This window comes from Eretmochelys imbricata, chromosome 12 (assembly GCF_965152235.1).
Source record: "Eretmochelys imbricata isolate rEreImb1 chromosome 12, rEreImb1.hap1, whole genome shotgun sequence".
In the NCBI taxonomy this organism is placed as follows: domain Eukaryota; kingdom Metazoa; phylum Chordata; order Testudines; family Cheloniidae; genus Eretmochelys; species Eretmochelys imbricata.
The window spans coordinates 4,372,394-4,399,236 of NC_135583.1; the positions used below are offsets into that span (position 1 = coordinate 4,372,394).

General features: G+C 52.9%; 2 protein-coding genes across 8 annotated transcripts in view; one reads left to right on the plus strand and one right to left on the minus strand.

The window, feature by feature from the left end:
* FCSK (fucose kinase) overlaps window positions 1–6,007 on the plus strand; it is a 40,872-nt gene extending 34,865 nt beyond the window's left edge. For 6 of the 7 annotated variants that reach the window (XM_077831397.1, XM_077831395.1, XM_077831398.1 and 3 more), the window contains 5 exons: window positions 88–207; window positions 1,804–1,991; window positions 3,744–3,843; window positions 4,863–5,086; window positions 5,388–6,007. In XM_077831397.1, coding sequence (XP_077687523.1) covers window positions 88–207; window positions 1,804–1,991; window positions 3,744–3,843; window positions 4,863–5,086; window positions 5,388–5,510 — 755 coding nt within the window. In that variant the 3' untranslated portion in view covers window positions 5,511–6,007. Of the gene's footprint in view, window positions 1–87; window positions 208–1,803; window positions 1,992–3,743; window positions 3,844–4,862; window positions 5,087–5,387 lie in introns of those variants that run through there. The other variant, XM_077831401.1, reaches the window with a different exon arrangement.
* A 77-nt stretch (window positions 6,008–6,084) lies between these two features.
* The window catches only part of COG4 (component of oligomeric golgi complex 4), a 33,634-nt gene continuing 12,875 nt past the window's right edge, over window positions 6,085–26,843 (minus strand). The window contains exons 8-19 of the mRNA XM_077831402.1: window positions 26,579–26,637; window positions 22,959–23,092; window positions 21,388–21,506; window positions 19,700–19,866; window positions 17,970–18,135; window positions 16,373–16,435; window positions 13,876–13,992; window positions 12,232–12,324; window positions 10,246–10,329; window positions 9,719–9,820; window positions 9,062–9,190; window positions 6,085–8,735 (exon numbers count right to left, since the gene is read on the minus strand). Of these exons, the coding sequence (XP_077687528.1) occupies window positions 8,601–8,735; window positions 9,062–9,190; window positions 9,719–9,820; window positions 10,246–10,329; window positions 12,232–12,324; window positions 13,876–13,992; window positions 16,373–16,435; window positions 17,970–18,135; window positions 19,700–19,866; window positions 21,388–21,506; window positions 22,959–23,092; window positions 26,579–26,637 (1,368 nt within the window). The 3' untranslated portion in view covers window positions 6,085–8,600. The remainder of the gene's footprint in view (window positions 8,736–9,061; window positions 9,191–9,718; window positions 9,821–10,245; window positions 10,330–12,231; window positions 12,325–13,875; window positions 13,993–16,372; window positions 16,436–17,969; window positions 18,136–19,699; window positions 19,867–21,387; window positions 21,507–22,958; window positions 23,093–26,578; window positions 26,638–26,843) is intronic.

The following is a 26,843-nucleotide window of genomic DNA, read 5'->3' on the forward strand; positions in this document are numbered from 1 at the left end:
CGCTGGGTCATTTCATGGGCCATGGCTGAGAAGCGGTCCCCATGCACCCTCTGCCTCACCTCCCTGCCCCGTCTTTGGCTCCTCCAGGCACCAGCAGCATCCTAGCCGGGGCGGTGATGGCGGCGCTGTACCGGGCAGCTGGGAAATCCACCAACACAGAGTCCCTCATCCACGCCGTGCTGCACCTGGAGCAGGTGCTCACCACAGGTAACAGCGCAGAGGCTGGAGGGAGTGGGGGGCCTGCCATGGCCTGGCCCGGCCGCCTGAATGGACCCACTGACCAGGTTGTGTGTGGGCAAGGGTGGCATGAGCCTGTGGCAGCTGGGATATGCCATGCCGGGCTGCCTCTGTGCTGCACACCTCTGGCCCCTGTCAGACACACTGCCTCTCTGCCATTCCCACTCCCCTGCCAGGGGGCCCGTCCTCACCAGCTGGAGGTTTGAACTGTCCCATGGCCCCAGCTGCTCAGGCCCATTATTCTGCCCTACTGGTTCAGGCTTTCTTTGCAACAGGCAGCGTTAACCCTTGTGGTGCATGCTGCCTGCCACTCTGCTAGCCCCCATGGGGCTGTTTGATCAGTTCCCTGTCCCCAACCAAGCAGCCCGCCTCCCTCTCCCACCCAGCCAGCCCCTCAGCACCACACTGCCAGGGCCTTCCCCAATATCCTGCCTGTTGGACTCCTAGGGGACTTCAGCACCAGCACATTCAGAATTCTGCACCCAATATTTTAAAATACTGAAAAGTTTATTTGTCAAAATGACACAATATGATCACGCCAGTTTCAATTATTCTGGTAATTTACTTCAAAATCCCTTTCAGCAAGTCTGTCCGTAACAATACAGACAACAACAAAAAAGATTCAGGAAATGGTTTTTGACAAATCGATTCCTCACTAGGCTTATTAATCCAGAACTTTGAGTAATAATTAATTTAAGATGAAATACAGAAACGTATTTCCTGCACTGTTCAAAAGCAGTGCAAGGGCTTGTGGGAGTCAGGGGTAACAGAGGAGCTGAGAGAGAGGGGAGCCTGGGAGTGAACCTGGAGGGTTGCTGGGTGTGGGTGGGAGAAGTATGGAATAGATTTTTGGGGGAGGGATTGTTTGGGAGATGGGGAGCTTCCCTCATGCAGACCCTGGCGGACCTGTAGCCTCTCCCATTCAGTCAGGCACATCTGCCCCTGTCCCCAAGTGTCCCTGCACCCCCATTCAGCCAGGCATATCTACACATCCCCCATGTGGCCCTGCATTCCCCCTCCATCCCCATGTAGCCCTGCACCCTCACTCAGCCAGGCATAGCTGTTCCTGTCCCCATGTGGCCCTGCACCCTCACTCCCATTCAGCCCTTGGCTCAGTGCTGCTACCCCACTAGCTCCTGTGCTGCTGCCTCAGTCTGTCCCCCTCACTAGCCCTTCTGAACTCGTGTGACCTCCACTGCAGCAGCCCCGTGTGCCCCGCTCTGTCCAGTCCCCCATAGCCCACATCTCCTCATCTGGTCTGTGGACAGAGCACTGTGAAGAGGGCAGCCTCTGCCCCCTCCCTTTCCATGGCTGGCTGCTCCAACCCATGAGCCTGCTGCCCTCTCTTCTGGCACCACATCAGCCCCTGGTGGGCAAAAGGTGTAATTGCAGCTTCCCTTCACCTCCCCGTCAGAATCAATTAGTCTGCAGAAGAAAAAAAAATCTCTGGGGGCATTAATTCTGCACTTGAACAACGATGCAAAATACCCCTTGGTTGCAGGGCTGGGACTGAAACCATTAGTATCCTCACGGTTTGCTCTGTGTAACTGGCCCTGTTGCTGGCAGGAGGGGGATGGCAGGACCAGGTTGGTGGGCTTGTGCCAGGCATCAAGATCGGGAGGTCAAAGGCCCAGCTGCCCCTGAAGGTGGAGGTGGAGCAGATCCCTGTGCTGGAGGGCTTTCCCCAGACCCTGAACAAGCACCTGCTCCTGATTTACACAGGGAAGACTCGGCTGGCCCGCAACATGCTCCAGGTAAAGCATGTGCCCCTCCATGCCTCAGGGGGCACTCCCCATCCAGTCCCCAGCAGGGCCACAGCAGGCGTGGGCAGATATAGCAGCCCCCTCTAATACCAGTTCAGCCATCCCTCGCTCTAGCTCTCCCATGCTCTACAGAGCAGGGTCACTCCCCTCCCTGTTCCACAGCTGAGGGCTAGAGCTGGGAAAGGACCTGCCCTGGCCCTATGCAGCTGAGCTGAGCCTAGTACCATGCTCCCAGCCCTCTGCTTAGTTCATTGGCCCCAGCTTTATAGGGACGTTACTCTAGGACCCAGGTGCCCAGCCATGGACCCAGTCCCTGCTGCCCTACGCACTGTACGGACACAGGACAGTCAGACAGCCCTGTGCCGCACAGTTGTTGTGGCTCATTGCAGGGGATTGGTCATGTCCCTCCCTTGGCTCTGTCCCCGCTGCAGAAAGACTCCCCACTGCAGTGAAAGTGAACGCTGGCTCCCAGGAGCAGCTGTCCAATGCTCACTCCGCAGCTCGTGTGGGAAGGTGGCTGGTCAGACATGCCCAGTACAAGGGGATAGAGCCAAGGGCTGCGCGGGGATACTTAGTCACACTGGCATTTTCTTTACTTGTAAGTCATAGAAATAACCTGGGCACCGCATTCCCATGCTGTGGAGACCAGCTCGCAGCGCCCGTGGGAGGGGAGTTTCCACTAAACTGCTCCACATAGAGGTCAGGCTGCAAATCATTCTCACATAACACCACAGGATCCCGCTCAGCAATCGGGCTCCCCATGGGGCACAGAGCCTGCTGCCCCACACTCTCTGCTAGTGGGGTGCAGCTCCAGCAGCAGGGGAGCTGTAGGCAGGGGATGCAGGGGAACAGCAGAATCTGGGCCCAGTGCCTTAGCCCGTGTGCCAGCCTGCAGGACTCTGCCTGGCCGGGACATCCCATGTCCACAGGAGAGCCAGGTGCAAATCATCAGGAAGAGCAGCCGGGCAGAGCGCAGGGCTGCCGGACAGCAGCTCTCAACTCGAGTAGGCAGAGCCCTGCCCGACAATTGGTTACAGTGCTTGGAATGCACCTGCTGGAAGCAGAGCTCAGGGGTCACCCAGCAGGCCTAAAGTAACCAGGCGCCCTGCCCCCCCTGCTTGAGTCATGGCGGGGGGGCTCCATGCAGTGTAGTGGAGATGGGGCTTAACCTGAGCTCCTGTCTGGGCTGGGGGGAGGTGGTGGGGAATTAAAAGCTCTCAGAGGAGCATGGGGTTGGCCCAGTGTCCCCGGCCAAAACTGCCCTTCCCTCCACAGTAGGGGGTGAGGCTAGCTGCCACCCTAGCCCTGGCTGCTTGCTCTAGGCTGAAGGAATCTGCGTCCGCAGAGAACATCTGAGCCTGGGGCCCCGCAGAGCCCACTGGGGCACCTCTGCCCATTTTCTGTAGTTACACCTGCTGCTCCCCCATTCATTCCTGAGCTGGTTCAGGTGCTGGTGACAGGTCACAGCTGGATCCAGGGCCAATAGCCCAGCCTCAGGGGTTAAGTCCCAGCTCTACTTTCTGCCTTCCAGTTCGGAGGAGCCACCCTCTTGCCATCACACAACCCCCCGCCCCCCACTTAGAATCCCTGGACCAGCAAAGCTGCCGGGAGTTGCACTTACGCTCCTGCTTTCCTTCTGCACCCCCGAATGCCGGGGCGGGGGTGTCAGCAGCAGGCCAGGGCCCCTCGGGCTGGGAAGCCCTGGTGAAGGTGATGCAGTTCATGGCTTGCCTCCCCTTGCAGGACGTCCTCAGGAACTGGTATGCCAGGCTGCCAGCTATCGTGCAGAACGCCGACGCCCTCGTGAGCAACGCAGAGCAGTGCGCCCAGGCCTTTCGGCAAGGTAAAGCCGCTGCACGCTCATCTCTGGGGCCCAGGAGGCCTTTCCTGAGCCTGCCTGTAGGGGGGATGCCACTGCTCTTGTGGGCAAGGGCTTACATGCTAGGCTGTTCCAGCAGGGGTGCTGCGGCTAGCAGGCAGGAAAGGCACCACAGCTCCTGGGCTGTATAGATCCCTTCGCTGGCCCAAGCCTAGCCGTGATGGGACTTGGTCTAGCACCTGCCAACTGCTGCTCTGTCAGAGCAAGGTGCAGGCCCCTGGGAGCCCAGCTCCAGCTCAAGCACGGTGGCTAGTCTGCATTGCCTGCTGGGACTTGCAGCCTGCAGGGACAAACCGGCACATCCCATTTCATGCCAATTCCGTGGAAGTCTCCCGCCAAGGTAGCCCTGCTCTGATGCCTTTAGCGCAGTTCCCACTTGTGCTTAGGAAACCAAAGAGCTCTATCAAGGTGGGATGGGAGCCGCAATGCTGGCTAGGATGTGATCAGGGTGCCACATGGCCATGCCTTCATAGGGAGCCCAGAACCCCACAGGTGCAGCCAAGAGCTGGCTGCCGGGGCACTATGCTTATGGCCTGCTTAAACTACTGTTTTGGTCAGTCGTTTCCAGCTGGTGCATGTCGACGCAGCCCCAACACCTCATCAGCTGAGCAAATTGCTTTCCCAATCTGTTCCCCCGCCCCCCTTCGTAGTAGACTGTGCAGGCCAGCGTCCCCACCCCCACCCCCCGAAAGGCTGCATAAAGGCGAGCCCTGCTCTTGCGGGGGTGCAACTGCAGCTGGGTTGAAACATTTGAAAAAATAACAGAAAAGCTGGCAGCTTGTTACTGGGGAGTCAGAGGCAGGAGCTTGTGAAACACCTCGACATGAGATTTGTGGGGATCAGGCCAGCCCAGCGTATTATTTAGTTCTGATAGCACTCGCAGGGCAGACCCTGCCCACATCCCCTGCGAGACCAGGCGGGGGGGAACAGCTGTACTCTCCTGGGTATCGGCCAATTCTTGGCATTCTCTTTGTCTGCTCTAGGTAACCTCCCTCTCCTTGGGGAGTGCCTGACCCGCTGCTGGCAGCAGAAGAAGTGCATGGCCCCGGGCTGTGAGCCTCTGGCTGTCAGACGCATGATGGATGCTCTCCAGCCGTATGTCTATGGGCAGAGCTTGGCTGGAGCTGGAGGCGGCGGGTTCCTCTACATCTTAACCAAAGAGCCCAGCCAGAAAGACGTTATACAGCAAATTCTAGCAAAAACAGAGGTGAGCCATGCATGTTCACCCCCATCCATCTCAGGAGCGATCAGAGCAGCAGATGGTTCCGCAGCGCCTTGCATGTCCCATGTGCTGCGAGAGGGGTGCAGACTACAGCAGCCTATGCCATGTGGCACGTCGGCCAGGCAGTGGGGAAGGGGTTAGAACTAAGCAAATAGCCCAGCTGCCTGGAACTTGCCCCCAACGTCAAGGGGTGAGAGATTCCTGGCCACCCAGTGCTACCCACAGCTATTACCACGTAACAGCAAGGCCCTTGCTGACTCTTTACTAAAATAACCTTTCATTGTAGGGCCTGGGGAATTTCAGCATCCACATTGTTGAGGTGGACACAGCCGGCTTCTCTCTGCAGCTAGTGGGGAGCAACCCTAAAGCAAGAGGCGATACGGAGTGGAGGGCACAACCGGTCACGTGAAGGCCTTCAGCAGGGCCCTGGTCTTTGTGCACTGCCAGTGAACGTTCAGACAGCAGCAGACAGCAGCCAACCTCCCACCCTGGCGTGAAAAACCTGCCCTAGGATTTTCCACTCACAGGAGCTGCCGGTGAATCTGTCCTGATTTGGTTTCAATTCAGTGACTTCTGGCTTCAACAGCAGCAGCTGCACAGGCTGCATGATCATCTTCGTAGAGTACGTGCCTCTACCATGGGGCTGATGGAGCAGGGAAGCCCTCGGCCCCTACAGCAGCCTGGGCTCGTGCATACTACAGAACCAGGACAGGTTCACCGGCAGCCAAAGCGAAGAAAGGCCTCTCTCGGTTTGACAGCAGTCCCACCCCCAGGCTGCGGTAATGCTGCGGTAGAGATAAGCTTGGCAGAATTTGATTTGTATTTTTTATCATTTTGACGGATATCAACGTTTATTTTTAAGCATTTTTTCTGTTCATCAATTAAAATGTTTATAGGGGTGGGAAATTATGGAGGGGTCATCCTAATTATTTAATAACAGACACAGAGTCCAAAAGTTAAAGCTGTAGCCGTTAAAACACAAACTGTGAACAGTGTCAAAATCTGCAGGTAGCCTTACATCACACCTCCAAGACTTCAAGCGGCAGTTTGTCTTACTCTGCCTAGCTCAGGGGTGGGCAAACTTTCTGGCCCGAGGGGCCACAGCAGGGAAGAGAAATTGTACGGCGGGCCCTGAATGCTCACGAAGTTAGGGTTGGGGTGCGGGCTCAGCTTGGGGGTGCGGGATCCAGGGTGGGGCCAGAAATGAGGAGTTCAGGCCCTGGCTGGGGCAGAGGGAAAGGCTCTGGGGTGGGGCTGAGGATGAGGAGTTCAGGGTGTAGGAGGGTGCTCTGGGCTGGAGCAGGGAGTTGGGGCATGGAGGGAGGCTCAGGGGTGCAGACTCCGGGCAGCACTTACTTCAAGCGGCTCCCAGAAACAGAGGCATGTCCCCCTATGCGGCTCTGCACCTCCCAACTGCCATTGGCCCCTGGGAGCTGCAGGGGTGGCGCGGGCAGCATGCAGAGCGGAGGCCCCTGGCTGCATCTATGCGTAGGTGCCAGAGGGGGGCCATGCCACTGCTTCTGGGAGTTAAGTGGAGCGGCCCCCAACCCTGCTCCCCGGTTGCAGCAGGGCAAGTTCCAGACCTGCTCCCCAACAGAAGCTCGAGGGCCAGATTAAAACAGCTAGTGGGCCAGATCCAGCCCATGGGCCATAGGTTGCCCACGCCTGGCCTATCTGTACATTTCAATCATTCACTGAAATTGTTTTTCATCTCTTAGAATGTACAGTGAAATCAGTGTTTCAACATTGGCTGATAAAACACTAATCCTTCCAAGCCTCTGTACAGCGGAGATAGCCCCCGCAGTTGCTCGGGTCCTGTACCTGTATTTTTATATGGACTTTATGCAGATTGCATCAGTAACTGGGTCCATGGGAATGATGACTAACCCTTGATTTGCAGGTATCTCCTGCACCGAGCCATCTCATGAGAACAGGTTAGTGTAGCCGCTTTTCCTAGTGCAAGCAGGATTAGACCACAAAGCCCGTTGAAGGACTCCTGAATGGTTGAGCAGGACGATGAATGGTCCAGCATGCTCTGAGACACGTGTGCACAGCCGTGCAGGAGGAGCGAGCTGGAGCCAAGCCCAGCCTCCACGTTCTAGTCTAGCTGTTTACAGCTGAACAGTCCCTGGGGCAGCCCAAGCCCTGGCGGTTCTGTGCCCGTGGGGATCCTCTGCTACCCACCAGCAACTCGCTCACAGGCAGTGCTGCCTGGGGGGGGCAGGCCTGGCTTCCAGGAGCAGCCACGGCCCTGCACCCTACAGAAGCTTTTAGTTTTGGGGTGTCATTGCTCCTCCCCCACCGCCCTTTTTCTGACTACCAAGAGTTGAGAGTTTCCCGTACCTGAAAGGACCCCCGGTCGCGTGCTGTCACAACACTCCTCCCTCCCCGCGGGCTGTGCATTCCTCGCAGAGCCCTGGGCTTGAGACAGCTCAGCCCGCCCCACTGAGGCCACGGCTTTTCAGAGAGGCACAGCCCATCTGCACCCAGGGAGGGCTGAGAGCCTTGCACAGCGGCAGGGCAGGGCAGGGCGCCGGGGGCTCGTACAGTACTGGGCTAAGCAGTGCCAAGTGCAGCTGGCAACTACGTGCTCTCAGGGCACCTGGCGCATGGACCTGGAGGTGGGGAAGGAGCCTGCGGCAGGTTCCAGCCGTAGCTCCCATTGGCAGTGCACTCGCCCAGCCTGTAACTCAGGTCACCGGAGAAACGTTACTCCCCCCTCCTCCGTCTTTATTCACCACCTCACTGCACAGCGTGTAGAGATACAAGAGGAGCCAGAGCCCTGATTCTAGAAGGGACTCGACCATCAGCAGCCCCCGCGTGAATTTCAGACAATCCCCTCTTATGCCCCACCCTGAAGAACTCGCCCATCCGGCGCTGGGAGACAGCTCCTCTGCAGGCCAGGGACTGCCCCCTGGAACTCCAGCAGCTGAAGGGATTGCACCAGGATTACACCCCTGGTGGGCCAGGGCAACCATGGACTCTGAGCCCAGGGGCTGTGGAAGGCTGCAGAAGGTCACTGCTGCTTGAGTCACCTCATGGGGCAGCATCTGGAACTGCAGCCACGTACTCCACAGAACCTGTCATGAGACGGGAAGGCGAGCAGGGGAAGGCATGAGCAAGCTATAACCCTGTCAGAACAGCCTGATCCTTTAGGGTTAGTGTCATGGGGGAGGGCACCTCAGCGAGGAGCCCTGCTGCAATGCCGCTGGTCTCAACAGGAGAGATTGCACAGCCGCCATATCTCTGCTCCCTGAAGGGCAGTGAGCCAAACTGGGCCTTCTCGAGTCCAGGTCTCCCCTACCAGGAAAGCCGGGTGTGGGGAGCAGCACTAGAGTAATCACAGGGCTGGTGACTGACCGAGCCAGCTGGCCGCCCCGAGCCCATCACAGTCCTGCTGCAGCAAGTGCTGGAAGCACGAGGACAGGCTTCATGGGATGCTACGTTCACACTATGAAGCGCATCCGAGGACGGCCAGGAGCTGCAGACAGGACGCCAGCTACAGACGCAGCCTCTTAATGTCCTCGCTGCGGAAGTCGATTCGGAGGGCCAGCACCTGACGGACCTCGGCTGGGGTGAGGCGCCAGGTCAAGGGGCCTGAGTTGGGGCCCCAATAATCCAGGATCTCTGTCACCTGGAGAAAGAAAGAGAAAGTCAAGCTGTGGGGCTGTGGGAAATGACAACACATGAATATGCCATTCTACCCCCCAGCTCCAACTACATAGAAGATCACAGACACTCCAGAGCATGGGGTGGGAGTGACAGGTGGGCAGAAGCTCCAAGTTCCTGCAACTACCCCTCCCCACACCAGCAGTGAGTGCTGCAGGAACAGCAGGCATAGGGGGTGGGGGGGCTGCTAAAATCGGGCTGAGCCTAGTAGACTTCTGTGGAGGCTGGCTCGGGAAGTTGCTGATGTTGATCATTCTACCACCCCCAGCACTGAGTCAGGGGAGAGCTCACCCTTTCCAGATTGAGGATGGTCGCCATCTGGGAAAGACGAGCAAACTTGTCCCGGATGGTCCACGTGGTCACGGTGGTGAGATAGGCTATCAACGATCTCAGCTCCTTATCGAACTGCAGGCCGCCAAGCTGAGGGCACCAAGCAAACCATGTTACTCTTCCACATTTCAAAGGCCCATGGCTTTCCATCTTACAGATGTCATGGTGGGTGAGGAGAGGGAGGAATTCCATGGAACATGGTGCTCTGGGGCTGGAAAGTAGGCAGAGGCTTATAGCCAGACACTTTAGGGGCCAATGCCTTTTTCACTGCAAGGTCTCCCTAGCCCCACTGCCAAAGGCTTCCTCTGACAGTTCACTCCAATCGGGGCTCTTCTGAGCTGGCTAAGTCTAGTCACAAGCACTAGGGTCGCTGAGTGGGGAGGAAAACCGAAGCTTTAGCTTCAAAGGCTGGAATTGCAGGGTAGCAGGAGCCTTGACGCAACAGCACAGGAAGAAGCTCTGTGTCACGGCCAGCAGGGCAACAGCTGTACGGGGAGTTCTAGCTCAGCCTCACCACCCCTCTTAGAGTAGGAGAGGGTTGAAGGCAGGACTCTCCTGGTTCTGCCAGGAGTCCGGCGGCTGCTGCTCAAGGAAGGGAGGACCCAGCTGTTTGCTTACCCTGCTGAAGGTAGATTTGAGAACCACCTTCTCCAGCTCAGTGGCAATGAGACTGGTGGTCAGGCTGCTGAGGCTGTCATAGATCACGGGCGAGAGCCCAGCCTGGGGACAGAAAACCACGTCATTGTCCTGGCAGTGCAGCCACTGGGAAGAAGTCAACAGAAACCAGCGCCAGTGAAAGAGCCTCCAGGGAGGCCTGGAGTCAGTGAGAACAGCCACCTTTATGGTGCTCGTGGCCATGCTTAAAGAGTGGAGCCAAACAAAACCAGAATGGCTCAGCAGTCAGGCCTGGGGCACCGGGACTTGGGAACACCCACAGATGTGAGGATCACTGACCTCTCCGGGAGGGCTCAGCGCTAGAGAATCAAAGCAAAGGGGGTGACTTTGGGTTGTTTTAAACAGCATGAGCAATCAGGGGAGGACTATGTCCATCACTCGCCAGAGCAGGAAGTTTGAGTCAGGCAATGCTGCTGTGCACGACTGACCCAAAGCCTCACATTAAGTTACTGGTGCTCAGGAGAACTCACCTTGAACTCTGCCATTTGCTGTTCCAGGTTGATGATGAACTGTTGGACCCATGGATCGTTGGCTTCATAATCATTGAACTCTTCCTAGCATTGGAGCAGAATGCAGGGGTAATTACTTATCTGTGACACCCCTTGGCTTGTGAAGAGCTGCACTCTGTCAGGACTGGGAGAACCTGCTGGAGCTACAGCAGTCCTAATAGGCCTTACATCCCTGCTGCACTGCATCAAGTCCTCCACAGTTTCTCTACTTAGCTTTATCTGGCCTGAAAGATTTAGCAGACCCCAGGATGCCCAAGAGTTATTTGCACTAAAGAGTCTTTTCGTGCTCATCTGTGTCCCCGCTTGGGAGAGGCCAGGAGAAAGGACAAGGTCATGCCTGACCTGGGCCCAGCACTTTCCAATGGCTAGGTTGATAGCATACCTACTAACATATATAGTTGTGCATGCTCAAGATGATCTAAAGCTCTGCTTCAGGGGATAAACGGATTGCCTCGGACTTAGGAAGGATTCCCCCCTCCCTCCGCATAGAATCACAGAATTGTAGGACTGAAACGCACTTCGAGAGGTCATCTAGCCCTGCACTCACGGCAGGACTAACTATTATCTAGACCATCCGACAGGTGGTTTGTCCAACGTGCTCTTAAAAACTTCCAATGATGAAGATTCCACAACCTTCCTAGACAATTTATTCCAGTGCAGAACCACCCTGACAATTAGGAAGTTTTTCCTAACGTCCAACCTAAACTGTCCTTGCTGCAATTTAATTCCGTTGCTTCTTGTCCTGTCCTCAGAGGTTAAGAACAATTTTTCTCCCTCCTCCTTGAAAAAACTTATGTACTTGAAAACTGTTATGTTCCCTCCTCTCTGTCTTCTCTTCTCCAGACTAAAACCCAATTCTTTCAATCTTTCCCCATAGGTCATGTTTTCTAGACCTTTAATGATTTTTGTTGCTCTTCTCTGGACTTTCTCTAATTTGTCCACATCTTTCCTGAAATGTGGTGCCCAGAACTGGACACAATACTCCAGTTGAGGCCTAATGGGCACGGAGTAGACCGGAAGAATTACTTCTCATGTCTTGCTTACAACACTCCTGCTAATACCCAGAAGGATGTTTGCTTTTTTTGCAACAGTGTTACACTGTTGACTCATATTTAGCTTGTGATCCACTATGACCCCCAGATCCCTTTCCGCAGTACTCCTTCCTGGGCAGTCATTTCCCATTTTGTATGTGTGCAACTGATGGTTCCTTCCTAAGTGGAGGACTTTGCATTTGTCCTTATTGAATTTCATCCTATTTACTTCAGACCGTTTCTCTAGTTTGTCCAGATGATCTTTAATTTTAATCCTGTCCTCCAAAGCACTTGCAACCCCTCCCAGCTTGGTATCGTCCACAAACTTTGTAAGTGTGCTCTCTATGCCACGTACTCCAATGCACAACTTGACCAGGTGTGTTACCAGCAATGCATTTCTGCCTTGCTCCGAAGTATCAGATACAAGGCAAGGATGCAGGACTACCTGGACCAATGGTCTAATCCAGTACGGCTACTTAAAGCAACAACCCACAGAGTTAGCCCCTCAGTCACCAGCGTAGAGCATCCTAAGGGACAGTCCAGGGGTGGGGAGCAGATATTCCTTCATGCCAAAACTTGTCCCTGTCCCACACAAACCGGCTAGCATGGTGCTTTTCAGAACTGTGTGTCACTGGCATGAGAAGCCTTGAGTTGTGACACTGGGATAGGAAAGGTCCCTGACAGTACAGCATTCTGTACCCCTCACCATGTTTTCCTAGGGTCCTATTTTCTAGGTTTCAGTCCCACGGGTTGTCCTTGGACGGCCAAGGAATTCACTGCCTGGCCATGCTGAGGTGACAGCAGGGAAGATCTTTGGGATGTGAGCCAGGCCTGTCCCTCTGACTCCTCCCCACCGTTACAGGTGCAGAGCCCTATGGAGCTGGACACTTCGGGAGCAGAGAAAGGTGAGGCTTACCTCCTCGATATTATGGGAGACCGAAAGGAAGAGGTTGATCCAGGGTTTCACCTGTGGTTTGACAGCTGTGCTGTTCAGCTCACTGAGTCCTTCCTGGGGAGGAGAGGAAGAGGACCTGGCAAATGACTGAACACACCTTGATTCCAACGAACGTGCACCATTCAGCCATGGCTATGAAACTGCTCCTCTCACCCTACCTGGAGTCTGCCCTGTTAGCCACGGGAGTATGACCTCCAGAGGGGGGAAACGAAACCTGGAGAGAGACTTGTGCAGGGTCAGACAGCAAGTCGAGATGGGAATGGAACCCACGAGTCTGGATGCCAAGCGCCATGCTCAGGAGCCCCAAGGTGGGAGGGGGAAGGCCACTGACTGACGTGGCCTTCTGCTTGCTCAGGGCCAGATATGGCAAGAAGGCAGCCATGGCCAGATTCCAAAGGCCCTCCCCCCTCCCCCAGCATAGCTTTGTTCAACAGGAAAAGCTTAGAGAAGAGCTAGCTGTGGTAGCAGTGACTGCTTTCCCGGGAAGCAGCAGTTCCACGTCGCACACGCCCCTCACAAGCTGCTGTGTGTGGGGAGTGGTGGCTGTTGGGGGCCTAGGTAAGTCCTAGGTAGCTGCAAGGCTAGAGTGCTTGTGAAGGGTCTCCAGTGCCAAGCAGACTAGCTGCCGGGCTCAGCGGGACATGAGGGGTCACCCTGCGAGAAGCTTCTCACCAGGCAGTTGGTGGAAGTTTTTAATTACAACTGGCATCTCGGAGTCTGCTGGCAGCTGCCCTTTCCCACTGAAAGGGGATATCTGTGTCTCAGGCAGGATGGGAGCTCAATTGCTTCCCATCCAGCTTTAACAAGGCTCCTGCGTGGTTTCAGCATTAGCCATAGGCCTGGGACCCCGCCTGCAGGAGAGGCTCCAAGCAAGCCGGGGACAGTGCATGGCAAAGCAAGAGAAAATGGTTTTGCTCTCCCCGCTCCGCTCACAAGGCGAAAGATGGTCTCAGGGTTTGCTCAAACCAAGTTCTCTGCTGCTTGGCTTCCATACGCCAAACATTAGGCCTTCCTCTCCCTCTCTTTGGCAAGCTCGCTGGAGGACTTGATCAGGGATGTCATGAGATTGTAGCCTTAGCAGCAGCTACCCACTGAGAGATGGGGAAGCTGGATATTTCAATAGGGGAAGAGAGATGCTGATTCTTGGATTACATCTGTGGGATGGCCGGAGCATCTCAGATGCCATCCTTAGACAGACCCTCTGGAGGTCTTGCCAAGGTTCCCCTCAAATAGGGAGAAGGGAAGATCTGAGAACTCATGGTTCTAATTTAAAAATACTGCCCCTTTACCTGGTGAGATCACCTTTGCTCAGCACAAAGCAGCAAGGGGAACCATATTCCTTCTGCTCCGCAGCTTGCCTTTAATGCTTATCCCTCCCCAGCCAGGAGGCATCACTGTTACTCAGCACATGATGTGTTTACTCCCCCTCCACTAAAGCTGGACCCCTCTGCACCATCTTACACCATATGGGCTGGACTCAGATCCAAAGTTAGCACAGGCCCTGGGCTGATGATCTCCCATTTGTGAGCGCATCTCAGAGCCAGCCGAGTGGCAAAGCCAGGCTGCCTCAGTCGGAGCGCACCACCCGCACGGCAAGGAGCTCACCTGCAGCAGATCTCGGAACTTGTTAGACACCGCAGCCATGTCAGCGAGGCAGCTGTCGATCTTGGCTTCGGCTTGTTCTCCCCCAAAGCCTTGGCTAAGCAGCTTGGCACAGTCACTCTGTGGGAAAGACACCCCCATACGCAGACTTGGTGGAACATGGGAAAGAGGAGGACAACAGGTGTCCCAAGAAAACCATTGAGAAAGATGCTACTGTCGTGGAAAGAGACCACAGTGGAGCAGGAAACGTGGCACTAGACAGACGGAGGTGGAACCACCTGGTTGCCTCATGTGTCACAAGGAGTAAGAGCATCTAACCCAAGACATAGGGAAATTATCTCCATGTTACAGATGGAGAAACAAGGGGTGGAGGGTTCTTTTAGCATTTTCACAAGGTCGAACCAAGCGCTGACAAGCTAGCCCTTGGTCTGGCCAGAGGATAGATTTCAGTCCATTCAACCATGTTTTCAGAAAAGGACAAGTCCTAACATGAGTGTCTCTTTTACTGGGACGAACATCAACAGCCCAACCCTATCAGAAATGGGGTGAGTGCTAATATTCATTTATGTTGCAGTTTCACCCTGGAACCCATCATGGAGCAGCACCTCAATGTGCTAGGAGCTGTACGACGTAACAGACTGTCCCTGCCCCAAATGCCGTACCAGATGGAGAAAGTCTATCTTCGATCTTCCCCAGCTGCACCCGATCTGCAGCTCCAGCCTGTGGATTTGGGCAGGCACAAGTCGGCATGTGCTTTGTTTGCACTGGCAAATCTGATTACTCAATTGTGTCTGCAGATCAGGTTCTTCAGTAACTAGACCACCTTCTTTCCCTCCCCCCCACCCCAGCTTCTACTTCCCCACTCTACGCCCTCAATCACTGCCCTTCTCCACTGCTTCCCTCCCCAACTGCAACCCCACACTCACCCCAATAATAAAAATACAGGGCAGTATTAACACCGACTGAAGAGAAGCCCTCGCTAATCTAAGAGCCACTAAGATACCTGCTCAACCCTAACCAGCCACAAGTTTTTCGTAACTTGTCCCCCTTCCCGCGGCCCCACTCAGAGTCTTTCTTGCATCAGCTGGTTGGATCACATCTATTGAGCTATAAGCTCTGCAAGGCCTGGGCTAGGTCTTTTACATGCTTTGGACAGCAGTCACTCTGTTTTGATGCTAGGTATCGATTTAGCAGCTGAGCTGCATCCCCTTTAAAAAAAAAAATCTCAGGTTCTCATGGCTGGTGGTTTTTTTTTTTTTTGAGAGAGAGAGTCCCTGTGTGTATTGTCAGTATTTTCTTCTGGTTCATCCACAGGGCTACCACATCAGGACAAAATGAGTTGGGAAATACAAGTCGCTATTAAAAATAACCAGGTAAATTGAACAGAGTTCAAAGGTGATCAGCAGAAACGGTATTGGAGATTTGGGGTTTGTCTACATGTACAGAGCTACAGTGGAAGACACAGGGAAGCTTCTCCCATCGGTGTAGTTCAGGGGTTCTCAAACTGCAGGTCAGGACCCCAAAGTGGGTCGCGACCCCATTTTAATGGGGTTGCCAGTGCTGGCTTATACTTGCTGGGGCCCGGTGCTAAAGCCAAAGCCCGAGCCCCACTGCCTGGGACCAAAGCCCAAGCCCTGGGCGGCGGGGCTCAGGTTACAGGCCCCCTGCTTGGGGATGAAGCCTTTGAGCTTCGGCTTTGCCCCCTCTTCCCCGCAAGGAGTGGTGGGGCTCAGGTTTTGGCCCCCTGCCCAGGGTAGCAGGGCGCGGGCAGTCTCAGGCTTCGGTCCCCCCTCCTCAGGTCGTGTAGTAATTTTTGTTCTCAGAAGGGGGTCGCGGTGCAATTAAGTTTGAGAACCCCAGTGTAGTTAATCCATCTCCCCAAGAGACGGTAGCTATGTCAATGGGAGAAACCCTCCCATTGACACAGCACTGTCTACACGAGAGGTTACATTGATATAATTATGTCACTCAGGAGTGTGGAATTTTCACATCCCTGAGCGACATAGCTGTACCAATCTAGGTCTGTACTGTAGACCTGGCCTTGGAAAATGAGAGTGATAAAGAAAGGTTAAAACCAGAACACAGTCAGTCAAGAGGAAAGAGGTTCAGACATAGATGCTGTATGCGAATGAGCAAATTCTCATTAGATACAGATCGAACATGTAGTAAAGGCCCCACAACAGGAAGATTTAGGTATAAAACGAAAACAGGAAACCAATTGCCGTCCCTGTAAACAATGAAGGCTTCAGCCTCACAGAAAATTTGGAAATTCATTAGGGATAATGACATCTATTCTGCCAGGAGGTAGGTGGATAGACTCAAGGAATTGATAGTGGTCCCATCCAGCCCAATTTTTCTACCAAGCTATTTGAATTAGCAGGACAGGTCATCCGAGGTTAAATAAGATCACTAAAAGTTAATTTAGGCCAAGACCACTGGAGGCTAGGAGTGCTCATTCCAAGGCTGGTTATAGGAAGCCAATAAAGATGCCAGACATTACCTCCAAAGTAGTCTTCAGGGTCATTATGTTTTCGCTGCAGACCTCCACATTGTTTAAGGTCACCTGGAACAAAGAGGAAGGCGCATAATGGAACTGCACAGTAAGTCACCTGCAAATAGGTAAGTGTAGAAGACACGATAGGTTTCCAGTGATGGCCGATCTACCCTCCCCCCACTACTGTTTTATATATAAAAGTGTTTGAGTGACAGCTCTCTGCCTCATTCCTGCAGGAAGTCCCACCCTTGTGTTTTGCACCGCTTTTGTGGCAGCATCACAGAGAACACTCTGGGTTGCGAACGCCCAGAGCCAGCTGCTTACACACAAGTACGTAGCAGATGACAAGTAAAAGTCCAGGAAAACGGTGATGAAAAGCAAGTCTTTGATGGGCAGGCAGGAGAGCGCAGAAATTCTTCTGCCCTGTGATAATCCTCGTTAAAGCTTCAGCAGTGGTGATGCTTTGCTCTTCACCTGTTGAAGTAAACGTCAGGGCGATACTGAGATTTCCTGGAGACAGGAAAACGAGCCGGGCTGACAGGTGAATGAGGGACTCCAGCAGGAGTGCTGACATTTTAAGTACTTTCCTTCAGGAAATCCACAGCCGTGTCACCGAGCATGTAATGAAATAAAGCCATCGGCCCTGCACCCTCCCTTCACTCATGCCTTTGTTGTTATCTATCCTCCAAGCACAATGAAATTTGCTAAAAGGAACCACCTGCATAACCTCCTTATTGCTATGCATTCACAGTGCTGCCGTGGGCAGACAGGGCATGCAGGTCTGTGCCAGCCATCACCACAGCTGCCAGTCAAGGGACTTCGCTTGAGGTCTGCTTGGCATCAAGGGTGTCCCATCAGTGGGAAACCCTTTCAGTGCTGGATCAGGAAACCAGTCAAACAGTGCAGTCTCCCATATGCATGTGTAGGGCATGGGTGTCCTGAGATCTATACAGTGCTCCTCCAGATGGAGGGAAGCAGCAGAGAGGTGACCAGAGGAGGGACTTCCGAGGGCTCACACTTCTTGCTCTGTAAAGTTGACTTCCAGGCTCTGAAGCCCGAAACACGGCCGGCTATAGCACCACAGTGAAGAGAAGACAACGGAATGGCTCTCACACTCCAAGTGCAGTGGCCGCCTGTGGTGAAAACCCCTTTGTTGTATCAGCAGAGCTCATTCATCCTATGCAATCCTTCTGTGCAAGAGTTCCCCTCTGGGGAGAAGTGGCATGCTCCCAGTGCCTCTATGCAGGGCATCGGTGCTAATCTCAGTTCTCAGTGCAGAGCAGACCCACTTTCCCAGCCAAGGGGAACACACAGTCATGACAGCTTGTGGGATGACTGGAGGATCTTGCCTGGCTAAGTATCCAGGGAGGAATGGTTTGGGAGACCTACTCACAGGAGATGCAGCATCAACCTTCTACCAGGAGTCAGAGGTCACCCTGCCCCATCCTGGCTCTCAGGCCATGGTCTATAACTCAAGCCCATGAGACAAACTTTCTGGTTCCTGGGACACTAGATATCCAAGCATCTCCCTTTCCTCACATTCTCCAGGCCCTCTATCCTTGCCACCTGCCCTCCCCTCCATCCAAGCCTGCACAAAACCCACCAGAAAGGACTGCTTGGCCTCATCAGTGCTTTCGATGCCTTTGGTGTCAAACTTGCCCTGCTGCAAGCTGCTGTGCATGATGTTCACCGCGCTGGTCACCCCCCTCTGGATGTCTTGGAATGTGGTGGCCGGGAAGCCCAGCTTCAGCTTGGTGCACAGAACCTCCCTGGGGACGGACAGAGCACACTGTGCCTTAGTACCGAACAGAGCAAGCCAATCAGGCGGACAGAGAAGCATCAGGTCAGGCCCAGTTGCACAAGCCCAGCCCTCTGGCCACGACTCACCCTGGGAAGAACATATGAGAATTAAGATGGCCCATTTCTGCTGGGAGATGGTATAGTCCACTCCTTGAGCACGCTTTGGTTCGCTATAAAATGCACTCAACAGACCAATATCAGGACAGGGTAACTGCTAGAAGTCAAGGATACTTTAGTCCCGGAGAAAAGGTTCCATACGCTACCAACGTCTGGGAAGCCGACTCGTGCAGCCTTGTTGAATTCACCTTACACAGGAGGCTGCTTCCAAAATCACCCAGTGCAGCTAGGAGTACTTCTAGGATGATTTTACAAGTTACAAAACTCTTTGTGTGACTAAAACCCAGCCCACCAGTTCATCCCAGTTCCTTAACTTGTAATTCTGGTCCTTCCTTAGCTCTGTTGTGGATACTAGCATTCCAGCTACAGGTTCATGAAGGTACCTCCCTAGCTTGTACTGGGCAGAACATTAATGTATTTTGCCTTTGACAACTTTCTTGTTTTCTAAAGCCAAAGCTGACTTCAGCTTTGCAAAGCATTGTGGGATACATAGCACCAGTGAACAGGATTACGGAACACAGACCAAGTCAGGCCATGTAACCACAAGAAAGATATACAACGTTATATTGATATTGTGTGCTTAATGCTTATTACCATTCCTGGTGTGAATAAAGTGATAGACACAGATATATAATAATTAGCCTAGCAAATATTGGTCAGCAGTTCCCTTCTGCTCAAGTCAGGAGCCAGGATCTAGGCATGGCAAACAGAACCCTGCCAAATCGTTCTGCTCCTCACAATGTCCATTGCCCAGCATCCAGGGATCCTGCCAAAATGCTTCCTTCCCGAGCTCTCACCCAAATGGGCTGGTTGCAATAGCTTGTTGAGATCAGTCACTTCTGTATTCCCTCTGGCTACTGCCATCTCGGGATGCAAAACAGGCACAGGTTGATTTCTGTACCCACATGCCCCCTGTTCAAAAGCATCAAGCAGCCACTCAAGTTGCTGCATTAAAGTGGCCCCAGGGAACCTCACCTGCCATGTGGAGCTCTAAGGTGAATGCCCGCAAGTGGCCCAGCACAGACTGTACAATCGCACAGGTAAAACACGTATAAGTACTATACGGATTTCCTCCCAGCCCTTTTGATGACTTTTGGTCTTGAGGCTCTTGCACCCATTCGCCCCACCAAGGCCACCAAGGGCCTGTTTTCACATGGCATGTCGCAGAGAAGAGACATGCTTGAGGTTAGAAGCATGGGAATCCAGAGGCTCTACATGCAGGAAACACCATCCTATAGCAAACACTGTGTTTGCTAAGTACGCAACAAAACCAGATCCGAATAAGGGGGGAAATCAGTTATGGCCTTTTCTGATAAATAGTGTTTCTCTCACACCTGCATCCTTCCGCGTGCCCTCTGGGGGACTCGGAGACAGCACTCAGCCCCAGGGACGCCTGCAGGCAGCCTGCCCCATTACCTGAAGTCAGACTCCAGCTCGGTGGTGGAGTGATTGATCATGGCACAGAGACAATCTATGCTGGAGCTGGACAGGGCGCGCCCTATGCACTTCTTCACTATGTAGAAGACGTCATCCACCATGCTGGAGGTCAGCTGACCCTTCTCACACATGTCCATAGCAACAGCCTGAAGGGAAAGAAAACTCACAGCAGTGAGTGCAGCAGGTAAGGGACCAACAAGTCCGGAAGTGACTGAGATAGGTTCGCTGAGTGGCTCAGGTTCACCTTTGGCTGCACGGCTCAAAGAAATATCCAGCCCCAAGCACAGGTCCCCCATCCTGCAGGCTGCCCACCCACCTTCCTGGGGCAACTAGCCCTCCCAGCCACACTCGAGCCAGGTTATTTCTCAGAGCACCATGTCTCCAAGCCTAAGCAGCACTGAGCATCTATGGGTACAGCCCCATTTGTTAGTTCTCAATGTTCAATGGTGGAACGGGGAAGATCACCAGGATGCTCCTTCTTCCACCCCCACCCGTGTGCTCCGAGAGCTCCACTCCTTTGCAGTGCTCACTCCCCTGGCAGCACACTGCCTCTCCACAGCACACCCAGCCAGGGACCTCGGGCCCTGATGTCACACGGCAACATGACACGCAGCTGGTAAAAATCAGAGCCAGGCTGGGGGGGTCTACCTATTAACACACGATCTGTCTCACAGGGCTCAAACCCGACCTACTTGTATCATCCCCCTCCAGGGTATCAGGTACATGCTTGTCACCATGTGACGGAAGAGTCTCTTGCACTGCATGGGGCATGAAAGGGGCTCGGGGTACATGAAACTCATTGTTATGTCACGTTAGGAAGCATCTTAACGTCCAGTCCTGGCTAAGGGTCCTTCGGCATGGCATGCTCAATGGCAGCGCATGGGAGGGCAGGCTGAGGAGCAACGCCGTAAACTGCTAGAATGGCTTTCAACACCAGGATCCAACACACATCACAAGCTCTGCACAGAGGAGTCACTTCATCCGCTCCTGACATACATCCACCTCTGTGGTGCCTGGAGCTGTTCATCAGCGCACAGCAAGCATTTAGTGCAGGAAGCTAAGGATAGGAGCGTGGCTGACACGGCAGGATATCCAGGTCAGTGGAGTCATTCCCCAAGTTAGAACTTGGCCAGGACAACAAGGATAACACTCCTACTCTAGCAAGAGGCGCCAAGATCACAGTTCTACACCCCATCAGCCCAGCAATGCCTCAAGCCACCCTTGGTCTACTATTGCTTCCGAGGAAAACTCCCCCCAACAGCACCTCCAGCAGTGGTCTGGGTTTTCCTTAGGCGACTGTGGCCAGGTGCAACTCTGCGAAGCCTACCGAGTCTGACCAGACCATCTGCTTGGGGTGTCCGGTTGCAAGCCTTACTCCATATCCATATGGGGGACTCTGGGCTGGGAAGCTCAGAAAGGAGTTTTTCAATTAATTCTGTACATTGTTCATGTGAAATTGTTCCCAATGACCGCCCCAGAGGTCGTTTACTGAAAGGGGCCAGGGGAACGAATGGAATCCCCATACACGACGTGTGGCAGGGAGCCCCTGCATGTCTTCACCCAGCAGGACTGTGGAGCAGCAGGAACCAGAGGCTTCCACCTCCTTAATCCCCTGTGGATTTCAAGGCCTGGTCCCCACCCCAGGCTACCCAGGACGCAGGCCCTACCTTGTTGACAGTCTCCCGCATGAAGTACTCCTCCATGGTGATGTAACAGCCAATCAGCTCTTGCATGGTGCGGCTCAACAGGCAGTTGTTGAGGAGCTTGTCCAAAGACTTTTGATGCGCTGCAGAGAGCAAGCCAGAACCATCACCAGTGACGGAGCACCCGAAAGCACTTCCCCATGGCCACCTCAGCGGGGCAGCAGCGACCTGCCGGAATGGCACCCGACAGGCACACACTGTACAAACCCTGCCGCCCTGAACGAAGCATGTGTCTGAACTGTGCAGCAAAGGACAGCAGACAGCACTGCCATCCTGACTCTGGGGGTATCCTGTACCAGCACCTGGCAAAGCCCCTCGGCATGCCAACTGCAGTCACGCTGCCTGAGCTGAGAGAAGCCGGGTGAGCTGCAGAAGCAGCATATTTAGTTACTCGGCAGAGGACAAACATGGAACTCATCGGTCAGCTGCTCTTCCTGCGGGAGAGCTGAGCTCCAAAGGGAGGCAGCTGGGAAGATGACAGCTATGGCTGTGGGTCCTCGAAAGCGCAAGGTGTAAATTACAGGATCCTCAGGACTCCAGCAGTGAGACGAAGCACCCAGTGGGATATGAGAGGAATCAAAGCTAGCCATGACCTCGATTAAGACACCAGACGAGCCCTTCATTTAAATTCCTAACCCCTTCCCAGGCTACTGCTCCCTTCCCCAGCTCTCCAGCCTACGTGTATCGAAGTTCACTCTGCTCAGAGAGAGACTTAGTTACCTTAAGGATTCTACACCGAAAAGGGGGCTGTTTGCTTTAGTGCCATGGCTCCCAAACTGGGGTTTGCGGAGAGCGAGTGGGTCACGTGCTGCTGGCTCACCTCCGTTTCCAGCTACTATGTAACGGACAGACATGCGAGTGGGAGCTGGCCCATGCAGCCATGAAAGAAAGCAGTGGTGTCCATGACGCACTCTCCCCTCCATGCTTCAAAAATATTTAAGAACCCTGTTTTAGAGAACTAATGTAGTGCATGCAAAGCATGCCAGACACCTGCCAGCCAGGGAGAGATATAGAAGACAAGCCCTGCACCAAAGGAGGTCCAGGGCAACACCATGATGTGATATCACCTCCAAATTTCAACAATGGCACCGTCCACCTGCTTTGGGTGGGTGGAGGAGAGAGTCCATCCTTTGCATTTGTTAAGTCCGACATGCAACCCTGCCAGCTGCGGGGAAAGGAGACCAAGTAGCAGAAGGTAAAAGCTAGTCTCCAAACCAGCTAGCAGAAGAGCCTGACTGCACTAGAGGGCCAGGTTTCCTGTGCACACCGCTCTTCAGGTCTCCCAACAGTGAAGGAGGAGGACATGCTCCAAGAGACGCGCTACTGAGGGGTCAGACTGTGCAGGAGGTTAGATGCATGAAATGCTGTTGTGAAAACGGGGGTCCCCATGCCACACGGTCCAGCCCTCCAGAGCGCTATCCCAGAAACTGCCTTCAACGAGCCGTCGCACAGCAGTGCCTGCTCTCACCCAGCCAGCTACCCACTGAGGAGCTGTAAAGACGGAGCCAGAGAAGCAATGGCATTCAAAGGATTACCTTGCTTTACCTCCTCTGAGGCCGTGGAGTCTTCCACCTCAAAGTCCGAGACGATTCGTCTCTTGATAAATCTGAGGTACAGCTCGCTGCGGGCATTCATCAAGGTGACCTCTGTCAAAATGGGGTCAAGTTCCCTGCAAGGGGCACAGTGAGAAAAAGTGTAGCAAGCCCACAAAAGGAAGGGCACTCATTTTCCTAAACCAAATGACACGACAAGGCAGCACATTCTACAGAATCATGGATGCTCATTTCCGAGGGAGCCGGGAGAGCCAAAGCTCTGCAAGATGGCTCAGAACAGCCCATCATTCCCTTTACTTTCAAATGCATTGCTGAACTCAGGCCTGCTGAGACTTGCTTCTGGCCACTTTATTATGGGTAGTAAAACACAGGACCTGCTAGACTTGAGCAGGCCAGGAGTCCAGCCAGCCCAAAGTGCCACCTCAGAGTGGCCAGCACTGGCTATTTCAGAGAAAAGTGCAAGACACCTACAGTCAAGGTTCCTTCCCCACTCTGAACTCTAGGGTACAGATGTGGGGACCTGCATGAAAACCTCCTAAGCTTATTTTTACCAGCTTAGGTTAAAACTTCCCCAAGGTACAAACTATTTTCCTTTTTCCCTTGGACTTTATTGCTGCCACCACCAAGTGTCTAACAGATATATAACCGGGAAAGAGCCCACTTGGAAACGTCTTTCCCCTCAAAATCCTCCCTAAACCCTACACCCCCTTTCCTGGGGAAAGGTTGATAAAAATCCTCACCAATTTGCATAGGTGAACACAGACCCAAACCCTTGGATCTTAAGAACAATGAAAAAGCAATCAGGTTCTTAAAAGAAGAATTTTAATTGAAGAAAAAGAATCACCTCTGTAAAATCAGGATGGTAAATACCTTACAGAGTAATCAGATTCAAAACATAGAAAATCCCTCTAGGCAAAACCTTAAGTTACAAAAAGACACAAAAACAGGAATATCCATTCCATTCAGCACAGCTTATTTTCTCAGCCATTTAAACGAACAGAATCTAATGCATATCTAGCTAGATTACTTACTATGTTCTAAGACTCCATTCCTTTCTGTTCCCGGCAAAAGCATCACACAGAGAGCCTTTGTTTCTCCCCCCTCCAGCTTTGAAAGTATCTTGTCTCCTCATTGGTCATTTTGGTCAGGTGCCAGCGAGGTTATGCTAGCTTCTTAACCCTTTACAGGTGAAAGGGTTTTTCCTCTGGCTAGGAGGGATTTTAAAGGTGTTTACCCTTCCCTTTATATTTATTACACCTACAGTGGACAGTTACCGAAGAACCTGCCCAAAGAGGAAGTTTCCTCCTATCCCCAAACAACTAGGAGACTTCTTGTGTCCTGAAGCAAAAGGGATTATGATTGGTATTAAATTCATGGTCACAAGACATTCACTGGTCAAGCAGTTTACCATGTAAAATAACCACCCTGACATATAATGCACAAAAGGAGCAAAGGATGGATTTATCAAAAAGCTCTGCAAAAATAATTAAAGAACAATGTTCATTATGTTGGTGGATGCGACTACCATTGATAGGCTGGGACAGAAGCCATACTAGACCCAGCTAGCAATAGGTGTGATCCCTGCCCAGCCAGGGCTGGAATCTCCTGGACACTGCTCCCTCCGTGTGTGCTTTGGTATACAAACATTCATTACAAATCCTTGGCAAGAGCTAGTCTGCACCTGCAAACAAGGGGTTTGTCTTGATTCAGCAGGTGAGGAAACACACAATGGTACCTGCACGCAAAGAATAGCACATTGAGTGTGCAGAGAAAAGGTAGCTTCTTGTGTAATTTAAAAGGAAACATACTCCTTGAGCCTGCTTCAAAATCACTGTGCAAACATGACTTAAGCCTTGTCTACGCTGGCAGCAGCACGAAGGGCACGTGTAGCTACATGCCGCAGTGAAAAGTGGGCTGTATCCATGCTGGTGTGTACTACATATGGCAGTGAAAGGCTCTGGCGGGGGGAGCTCCTGGAATCTTTGCCTGCTGCCCCCCCTGCCAGAGCCTTTCACTGCAGCAGGGATGCTACACTGCTAAAAAATAGCTGTGTAGACATGGGAGGCACTGCTTGGGCACTGGAGAGCTGTCTAGGGTATGTGCCCTAAGGGTCTGACATGTCTTCACTCACCTAAGCTATGCCTCATTATCTACACTGCTATTTTTACCCATGCTGGGGGGACGTGCAGTATATGTTCTCTGTACACCACTGTAAATGTAGACGGTGCCTTACACAAAGCCTCACCACCAACCTGATGGGCAGGGAAATATTATCATCCCATTTTACAGATGGGAAAGCTAAAGCCCAGAGAAAATAAGAACAAAATGGCCATGCTGGGTCAGACCAATAGTCCATTTAGCCCAGTATCCTGTCTTCTGACAGTGTCCGGTGCAAGATGCTTCAAAGGGAATGAACAGAACAGGGAGATTATCAAGTGATCCATCTTTTGTTGTCCAGTCCCAGCATCTGGCAGTCAGAAGTTTAGGGACACCCAGAGCATGGGGTTGTGTCCCTGAGCATCTTGGCTAATAGCCATTGATGGACCTTATCCTAATGATGAACTTATCTAATTCTTTTCTGAACCCAGTTATAGTTTTGGCCTTCAAAACATCCCCTGGCAACGAGTTCCAGAATGACTTGCCGAAGGAGGTTACACACGGCGAGTGTAATAAATGGTCATATACAATCACAAAAAGAAATTGTTTGAACAAAAATGTTTGTATTTTTTTTAATATGCATTTCTAGCACCTTGACGTGGTGGGAAGGCTTGTGTTTTCCAGTGCGCCTGAGAACTCTGCCGGCGGGAGCCTAAACTCCTGAGAGCCACCCAAGGGGAGGGACTGGACGAAAAGCTGCTCCTCCAGGTTGGGAGCTGAGCATCAGGCTAATCTAGCCTCGCTGAGACATAAGCCAAACTATCCTCATAAAGAAGTTAAATTATAGAAACACACCAAGGTAGGTGTGTTGTTCAGGGATGGCAGAGCTTGGTGTGCTCTAAGTGACATCCGACTGCATGGGAAGGATTCAGCTGTATTTACCTGGCATGCACAAGCGTGGTATCTGGGCTTCCAATGGCTTTAATCTGGGGCAACTGACGAGTTTAAGACCATAATGAGCGGGGAAAATGAAGTATTTCAGTTTATTAGAGAGAAATTGATGCAACAGAATCTCGCTGTGTGGAGGGAACACAGTCCAGAGCCCAGAGTTCTGATTCCAGCTCTGCCATGGACTTGCTGTGTGGGAAGTCACAACACCCCATGGTGGATCACTTTTCCCAGCTATAAGAGTCACCATCTCCCTCACTGGAGAGGGCTGGCAGAGCTGCAGATTGGGCATCAGCCTCCTGCACTGTCCTATTCCTAGGCCTTCAGGGAAGTCAAGATCTGATACTTCAGGTAATGAACAAGCAGAACAAAGAAGCATTGAGACCATCTTTATGAACCCCTATGAAAGGGCAATAAAGATACACACCAAAGGGATTTTATGCTTTAGTGGTTGTCAAGCATTTGGAAGATGGAAGGTGCTAGCTACCTGCGAAGCAGCGTTAATGCCAGAGGAATAGTGTGGAGGAAGAGAGCAGCTAGTGTTTTATTTTCTGTACCTTGGTTCAATCTTTTCTGTAGCTGAACTTCTCACCATGCTGTTTTGAACGTGCTGGAACTGCAATTGTGAGAACAGGAGAGCCATCACCATCTCCGCCCGCCATCGCCCTTAACCCCACGCTAGGTTCCCCTATAGGACCGATCCTGCTGAGGAGCAGCTGGCACAGGAGGTCCGAGGGAAAACCGACCCACTTGCATCCCCTGTTCCCCAGCAACTGAACTTACTGTGGGGCTCAGTGAGGACTTAGGCCAGGCAGAGCAATC